The sequence below is a fragment of the Apaloderma vittatum genome, unplaced genomic scaffold (assembly GCF_000703405.1).
Source record: "Apaloderma vittatum isolate BGI_N311 unplaced genomic scaffold, ASM70340v1 scaffold25221, whole genome shotgun sequence".
NCBI classification, from domain to species: domain Eukaryota; kingdom Metazoa; phylum Chordata; class Aves; order Trogoniformes; family Trogonidae; genus Apaloderma; species Apaloderma vittatum.
The window spans coordinates 1-8,170 of NW_009697710.1; the positions used below are offsets into that span (position 1 = coordinate 1).

At 57.8% G+C, this 8,170-nt stretch overlaps 1 protein-coding gene across 1 annotated transcript in view; it reads left to right on the forward strand.

Annotated features, from left to right (window-relative positions):
• Positions 1–3,113: 3,113 nt before the first annotated feature.
• PTPN9 (protein tyrosine phosphatase, non-receptor type 9) overlaps positions 3,114–8,170 on the forward strand; it is a gene marked incomplete at both ends in the record, with an annotated part of 5,693 nt that continues 636 nt past the window's right edge. The window contains 11 exons of the mRNA XM_009877747.1: positions 3,114–3,257; positions 3,726–3,815; positions 4,106–4,230; positions 5,012–5,117; positions 5,753–5,863; positions 6,015–6,343; positions 6,734–6,827; positions 6,937–7,006; positions 7,565–7,643; positions 7,905–8,055; positions 8,144–8,167. Of these exons, the coding sequence (XP_009876049.1) occupies positions 3,114–3,257; positions 3,726–3,815; positions 4,106–4,230; positions 5,012–5,117; positions 5,753–5,863; positions 6,015–6,343; positions 6,734–6,827; positions 6,937–7,006; positions 7,565–7,643; positions 7,905–8,055; positions 8,144–8,167 (1,323 nt within the window). The remainder of the gene's footprint in view (positions 3,258–3,725; positions 3,816–4,105; positions 4,231–5,011; positions 5,118–5,752; positions 5,864–6,014; positions 6,344–6,733; positions 6,828–6,936; positions 7,007–7,564; positions 7,644–7,904; positions 8,056–8,143; positions 8,168–8,170) is intronic.

Here is an 8,170-nt window from a genome sequence, read left to right on the forward strand (position 1 = left end):
CTCGAGGAGCGGGGCCGATAAAGCCAGCCAGGGCATGTCGGGTGGCGAGAGCCGCCTCTGGCTCTCCGTTCCTTCGTCCTTGTCCCCAGGGGTGCCCTCCTGGCTCTGCATCCCCACCCTGAGCCACATCTGCCTCCAAGCCGGGCTCTGTTCTGCCCCACGGCGATGCTCGGGCTGGCCGAGAGGATGGCGTCTCATCGGCCACCTTGCCAACCCGGAGGGCTGCAACGCTAAGGCAAAAGGGACCGGATAGTCAGTTTTCTGGTTGGTTGTTTCTTTTAAAACGTCTTTAATTTCTGCAGGGAGATTTAGGTAGGTCTGCACAGAGACCTTTGGTTCCCCAAATCCATGCCCAAAGCTGGAGGGGTCCGTCCCGCAGCCCACGCTGGTGCTCAGGAAAAGCAGCACTCCCAGGCTTTCTCCTCCACCACACCTCCCTCTTATCAGCACTGCTCCTGGTATCTCCAGGGTAATAAAATCTCAAGGACTGGGGGCATTTGTGCCGTGTCCCTGCAGCTGCCTGTGATTTGTGTCTCCCCTGTGTCGTGGAAGGGGCGAAGCTTCCAGCAAAGAGGGCTTTGGCAGTCTGTTCTCCGGCAGGGAGGCTGGGTTTGCAGCGAGAGCTGTGGCTGGGTTTCCCCCTGGGAGGGAGATCCGAGGTGTTTAGTTTGTGTGGGAATATTGAATGGAGAAGATGAAGGGATTATTGCAATAATGGCTCCGAGTTTGCATCATCAGGGTGGGGTGGGGGAAGGCTGCCCTTGGGGATGCGCTGTATGGCTTGGAAGTAAAAATAGTGGAAGTTACTCTCTTTTCATGGTTAAGTGCTGGCTGGGGCTGGGACATCCCCTTCCTGCCACCCCTTCACCCTCCTCAGGACCATCAGGATTTTCTCCCCTTGCTCCAAGCTAATGCGGGTGGAATTCTTCCCTCTCGCCTCCCTCCCAGCCGTGGGACATCTCCCACTTTGTAGGATCTCCAAGGTTCCCTCCCCAGCCTGTCCCAGAAGGACCAGAGGAGCCAAACTGAATTTCCTCGGGGATTTTCAGCCCAGCTGCAATTTTCACAGGTTTTATTTTCCCCGCTTCCTGGACTGAGGAAGAAGGAGAGTGGGTTTGCTGCAACCCGGAGGGGAGGAGGAGGGCTCGAAGAGCCCCAGTGTTCCTGCAGTGGTGGCTTTGTCACCACCCTGCCCTTGGCGCAGCGAAGCAGGGACTTAGATGACGCCAGCGCTCCAAAGACCGGCATTGTTCAAAACGCCTGGCCGTGGACAATTTTGCTGCCGTTGCTTGCAGAAACAGGGCTTCTTGCTTCAGCTCAGGGTGAGGGGCTTCATTCTTAGCATCACAGAGAGAGCCCTGCTGTGCTCAGCTCAACACGGGGGTAAATCCGTATAGGATCCAGCCAGTAACAGTGATGAGACCCGGTGGAGCGTGCAAGGGAGGCAGAGCTACAGCTGGCAGCGATGCTCAGCCTGGTAACTCCTGGCTTGCCTGCTCTTGAGCATCGGCACTGGTAAGTTTAGGATTTCATTTTGTTCCTGGGGAAGGCTGGAATTCGTGGCTGAGCTGCCCTGCAAAGCCAGCCCTTGCTCTCCTTGCCAAAAACCCGGTATCCGTTGTGATGGATGCTGGAAATGGGATTGCGTGAAGTGTGGCGGGTTTAGATGCTGAGGCAGGAGACCTGAATCACACACACTGCGTCCTCTCCCCGCTGCCACCGCATCCTTCCTGTCATCTCGGGGCATTTTTCCCATCTCAAGCTGCAGCGTCAGCTCTGGTGTCTCTCCGAGGGCAGTGGGAGTGTGCCTGGCACTCACCCCCATGCCCATGCTGTCCTGCGTGCGCTGGGGAAGGAGCGTCTCTGCTGTGAGTTTAGGTTTGCATTTCCAGCCCTGCCCTAGCTTTTGAGCAGCTGAGGACCCCAGGGGACTCCCTAGCGAAGTCGGGGTACGGTTGGTGAGGTTGCCCATCTTAGCTTGCGCGGTAGGATGTATTTTGTACATATAACTCTTATGTATTGAGGCTGAAGATGGATTCTGTAGTGCTCTGTTTATTTTACCATCCGTCTTCAATAGTGGAGAAAACATTAAAAATTTGGGCCACAAAACAGATGCTTTTGTTTTGGCAAAACGGCGACTGTTGGAGATGAAGCCATGGGGATACAAGTGTCTGAATAAGTACAGCTCTCCGGAAAAGTTCCTCCGTGCTGGGAGGTGGGAATGCGAGGCAGTGGGGGGTGTAACACCCTGGCTCCTTCGCTCCCTGCATTGCCCTCTCCCCTCCAGTCCCTTGCTCCTAGCGATTGCAGAGATGGGGGGGCCAGTCTGGCTACCAAACTGCAGCTGGTTGCCTGGGGCACACTGCCACGCCGGGAAGGCTCACGATGCTTAAAAGGGATTTTTGCAGGGCCTTGGAGCTGGGCTATCGAAATCCTCTTTCCGATTCCCCCAAAAATGCCTGCTGCGATGCTGCGTGGGCCACAGAGAGGCCCCTTGGACGAGCTGGGCTCCTCGGGCTCATCCTGTGAGAGAGGCTTGCTGCCCCCACCAAGCCTTGTGCCGTGATAAACCCCGGCCTTTGGCTTCCTCCCGTCGGAAGTCATTAACGCCGACGAGCTTTTCTGGCTGAATAGCTCCCCGTAACTTCGTGCTGCCACCTGACATCCAACACCGCCGCCTGCCCTCGTTCCCTGCTCCAAGAGCCAGCCTTCAGTGCTCCCTGTCCCTCCTCCTCCTCACACTGTCATCGCCATCCTCTCCTCTTACGTGGGTGTAAACTCTATTTTGGGGTGTGCCTGGGTGGGAGCGGGACATTTCAGGATCTCCCTCCATCCTGCTCACCTCCTTTGAGTGGGACAGTTTTGGGTGTGTGTGCTGCCGCTGCTTTAGGAGGGGAGCGTGCTCATGCAGAATGGCCCCAGCGTGTTACGGGGCTATGGGGAGCAGTGGGAGCATTCTGGGGCCCTCTTGAACTGCACCCTTCTCGTTTGGTCTTCTGCAGCCATCCCACCGTCACCAGGGATGCTCCCCAGGCTCCTGCTCCCCGGCCGCCTCCTCCTCCTCTTTCTTCTCGAACCTCATCTCACTACACGCCCCTCATCTCTCCCTGCAGGCAACCAAGCAGTTCCTGGAGGAGATCAACAAGTGGACAGGCCAGTACAATGTGTCCCCACTGTCTTGGAATGTGGCCGTCAAGTTCCTCATGGCCCGCAAGTTCGATGTCCTGCGGGCTATCGAACTCTTTCACTCCTACCGGGTAAGGAAGCAGCGCCGGATCCCGACCCTGGGCCAAGGGCTTCTGCTCTGCAAGAGATCTCTGGTCCTAAGGACCACCCTCTCCCTGATGTTTTTTCATCTCTTTCCCACTCCCTCGTGAGTTTTATCTGGCTGGAAAATCCTTTTTCAGCCAAAGTGAGTCACCATGGAGATCTCACTGATCCGCTGAGAGCAGCGTGCATGCTTGCAGGGTGCCCTCTAGGCTGGCGTGTGACGCCCACAGACATGTACATAAAGGATATATATGCATATATACCCTTCCCATCGGGATTTTGCAAAGCTGCTCCTCCCTGTGCTGGAAGTTGGGGTGCTGCAGCCGGCTGCAATCCTCTGCTGGAAAACAGGGCTGCAGAGCAGCCTCAGAGGGCTGGGTGGCCCCAAGGGGCACAATGGTGTGGAGAGGGCTGGGGTGCCTGTGCCGGCTGTCATGCTGGCTCCCTGCCCGCAGGAGACGCGGCTGAAGGAGGGCATCGTGAAGCTGAAGCCGCATGAGGAGCCGCTGCGCTCGGAGCTGCTCAGCGGCAAGTTCACCATTCTGGTAAGTTGGGGGTACTCCCCCGTGCCCCTTCCTGAATTACCCCAACTTATCTTCAGGTTCCATGGGATTTTGACCCCGTTTTCTCAACAGAGTGTGCGGGACCCTTCGGGAGCCTCCATTGCCCTCTTCACGGCTAAGCGCTGAAGCCGCATGAGGAGCCGCTGCGCTCGGAGCTGCTCAGCGGCAAGTTCACCATTCTGGTAAGTTGGGGGTACTCCCCCGTGCCCCTTCCTGAATTACCCCAACTTATCTTCAGGTTCCATGGGATTTTGACCCCGTTTTCTCAACAGAGTGTGCGGGACCCTTCGGGAGCCTCCATTGCCCTCTTCACGGCTAAGCTCCATCACCCCAGCAAGAGCGTGCAGCACGTGGTGCTCCAGGCACTTTTCTACTTGCTGGACCGAGCGGTGGAGAGGTGAGTCTGCCTCTCTCAAGGTGCAGGTCCAGCAGCAGTGGGTCCTCGGGGACCCCCTTCTCCCTCTCAGGGTCGATGGGGAGACAATGCTGCTTGCTGAGCTGTTGATGAAATCCCTTCTAAAGGCTTTGCGGGCAAAAGATGTGCCATCTCTCCCATGAACAAGTTCCTGAAGGTGAAATTGTGGCTCAGTCTGCATGCCTCTGCTGTCCTACCTCTAGATAGGCAGCTGCCTGTGCCTTGAAATTCCGTGTCTTCCCTTGGTTTGAACATAAGCCAGTCATCCCCATGGAGGTGGTCAGCAGGGGAACAAAATCCTCTGAGCCCCGAACCAGGCTCTTTGCAGCCTTTCTGTGCCCACATCCAGGATTCAGTTAAGTAAAGCCCTGGATTTCTGCAGGCTTCAACCGAGGAGGAGGCGTCCCCCATGCCGGCAAGACGTAATGTGAGCCCTGCCAAAAATATAAAGCTGGGACGTTCCATTTATCCTGCTGGGCTCTTTCTGTTTTTGAATTTACCCCTCATGGGTGATGCAGCTGAGAAAGGCACGAGACGGGCTCAAGACATGAGCCAGGCTTAAATAAGGATTGTAGGAAGAGGAGGTGGTGCAGCTGGGAAATGCAGAAGCGAGCTTTGGATCCGTGAGTCCTTCCACAAGCACAGAAGGGGACTTTGGGGGGTCAGCAAGCTGAAGATGAGGTTCGCGTGGGGCAGGTCTGCTCATGTAGGAGCCGAGCAGTGGGATGTTGCTGGATTGACGTTGCTCTTTCCCCTCTCTCAGCTTTGAAACCCAGAGGAATGGACTGGTGTTCATCTATGACATGGCGGGCTCACAGTACACCAACTTCGAGCTGGACCTCAGCAAGAAGATCCTCAACCTGCTGAAGGTAACGGCCAGGGGTGTCTCGGTGTCTGGGGACAGCACATGGGCCACTCACTCACTGAGTACATGAAGCCCTGTGGTTTTGGCATAGATTTTCACCCCAGACCACAGTGACCACGTCTCGGCCAGCTCCAGCCCTGTAGGACCCCAGGAAGGCGGTGGGAGCCTGCCAGGCTGGACCTGGCTGGGGCTGCGATGTGCCACGGGTGGGAGGGGATCAGCTGTCCCCGGGACGGATTCCTCTCGCAGCTGCTGGCAGCGCTTTTGGGAAAACAGATGCAAATTATTTTTTAATCGTGCTGGCATTTCGTGCCTCCTCCCTTCTCCGGAAAAAAGAGATAACAGTAAATGTTAGTCGGGGTGTGTTCCGCGCACAGATCTTCACCTCTCCCCTGCGGAGCCAAACCCTCTGCCTACCTAATTCCAAGGAAATTGTTTGTTTCCCTATTGGAGCATAAAAATAAGCGCAGTCAGGGGTAGCTGGCTGTGTGCAAGCCACGCTTCAGATGTGGCATTGCCACCTCGGGGTCCCTTTGCTGGTGTCACCCCTGCTAGGACGTGTCCCCCTGCCCTGACAAAGCACGAAGAGGGGCCGGTTCCTCTCTGGTGTGGTGGATCTGATCTCCCTCCTGCCCTCAGGGAGCCTTCCCGGCTCGGCTCAAGAAGGTTTTCATCGTGGGAGCTCCCATGTGGTTTCGTGTACCTTACTCCATCATCAGCCTGCTGCTGAAGGAGAAGCTGCGGGAGCGGGTGAGCATGGGGTCCCCCCTCCCTGGCATGAGACCCTTGATGGGGAGGGTGGTCAGGACCGCATCAGACCACTGGCATCCCTGTCCCTGTCCCTAACGAACCCTCTCCGTCCTTCTTGGAGTCACCCCTGCCCCTCTTCTTTCTCGTGCAGGTGCAGATGGTGAAGATGTCGGAGCTGAAGGAGCATCTGCCCCGGGAATGCCTCCCCGAGTACCTCGGGGGTTCCCTCAAACTGGACCCTCTGAGCTGGAACTGCCGGTTCCTGCCCCAGCAGAACGGGCACCCTGACCCCCTGGATGAGCTCATCCTGGTGCCACTGGTGGCTCCCAAAGACAACGGCTCCGTTCACGTCCCCGGGCCCAAGTCTGTCACCCTCCAGGAGCTGCTGGATCACGTCAGCCACAAGCAGAAACGAGGCATCTATGAAGAGTATGAAGATATTCGGCGCCGGAGCCCGGCCGGCACCTTCGTCTGCGCTTTGTGAGTTGCTGGGGGAAGAAGCTGGGTCCCCTCTCGCTCTGAAAAAGCTGGGTCTCCCTACTTCCCCATGCTTCTGCCGCTCGGTGGTGGCCCATCTGCCCCTTTAGAGTGCGGTTAGCGATAGAGACCCCCAAGCGCAGGGGTGCTGTGAGCCCTCTCTGCATGTCCTGCAGCCCCCAAGGTTAGGAGGGAGCTGCACGGGGGACAGCGGGGACCGGGACCTGGCCGAGACTTCGCTTCTGAGGCTTTGGCCAGGTGATGGCAGCAGAGCCCAGGCTACGGGCGCTGGAGACTTGCGCGGAGAGAGGGAGGGAGTGAGAGATGCTGCCTTTTCCTTCCTCGCCTGGAAAACATCCCTGCTTTTTTCTCCCCCTCTCCCCCACCTCCCAGAGCACCCTACAACCAGGAGAAGAACCGGTACGGGGATGTACCCTGCCTGGACCAAACCCGCGTCAAGCTGGCGAAGCCGTACAGCCGCCCAGAGGTGAGCCAGCCCAGGATGGAAATTCAGGGTCCCGTGTGAAGCTGATGCAGCCGTCCCGGCCGCGGGGCTCCGGAGAGCTCATGCCGTGCGTGCTTTTCTCCCCCTGCAGCTGACTGACTACATCAATGCCAGCTTCATGGACGGCTACAAGCAGAGGAACGCTTACATTGGGACACAAGGTATGGCCTGGGCCACCTTATTTTGCTCCTGATGCATGTGTGGGCCTCACCTCCCTGCCCAGCATCAACCACCAACTGCGGTGGAGGACATCCGGGGAGGAGGAGCAAGTCCCCCTCCTCTCTGGGTATATTTACTTTCCTCCCAGTCCCCAGCCAGGAAGGTGCACATTTTCTCCTGGGAGAGAGCAAGTGGGTCTGTCCTGCTTCAGTCGCCTCCCACAAAAGCAGGTCCTAGGTTGAGCAGAACCCACTAGCAGCAGCGATGGCAGCCCCCTCCCCCTGCCCCTAACCCAGCCCTGGCTTTGCCCCGTCTGCCCAGGGATGAAACAGTAAGGAGCAGGGCACGAGATCAATGCTGAGCCATCAGAGTTTGGTGCTGGGGCAGGGGGCAACGAGTGGCAGCTCCAGGCAGGGCTGCTGGATCCGCACCAGGGTCGATTCCCACGGGAAGGGGCTGTGGTCCGACAGGGAGGGCAAGGGGAGCCCGTGCAGGTTGCTGAGCGAAAGGGCTCCCCAAATCCATCAGGTTTTGGGCTGACATGCAGGCTGTCCATGCAGGGCCTCTGGAAAACACCTACGGTGACTTCTGGCGCATGGTGTGGGAGCAAAACGTCTTGGTGATCGTGATGACAACTCGGTGAGTGCTCCTGATGGGGGGCACAGCCCTGTTTTTCTTTGCAAATTGAGCAGTTTTGCTGTTGGATGAGCGGCACTGTGCTCTCTGCAGTCACCCTGCAGCTATGGTGGCAGCCAGAGCCCAGCAGGGTGGGGGTGTCCCATCAGGGTTGGACCATTTGGTCCCTGTGGGATCGCCAAGGAACCAGGGCTGGGTGGCATGGGACACGTCCCTAGCAGAGGCGAGGAGGACATCACCAGCTTGTCCTTCTCCTGCCCCCAGGCTGGAGGAGGGAGGCAGGAGAAAGTGCGGCCAGTACTGGCCCCTGGAGAAGGATTTCCAGATGTGCTTTGGGGCCCTGACCATCACTAACCTGGGCATGGAGAACCTCAACCATTACAAGAAAACCATCCTGGAGATCCACAGCTCAGAGGTGTGTGGCCACAGCTGCCTATGGGCATGCTGGAAGTCCTCTGTGGCGGGGGGAGAGGAGAGGGTCTAACTGCCCTGTGTTCCCCCAGACCAGGGAGCGGCGGCTGGTGTCCCAT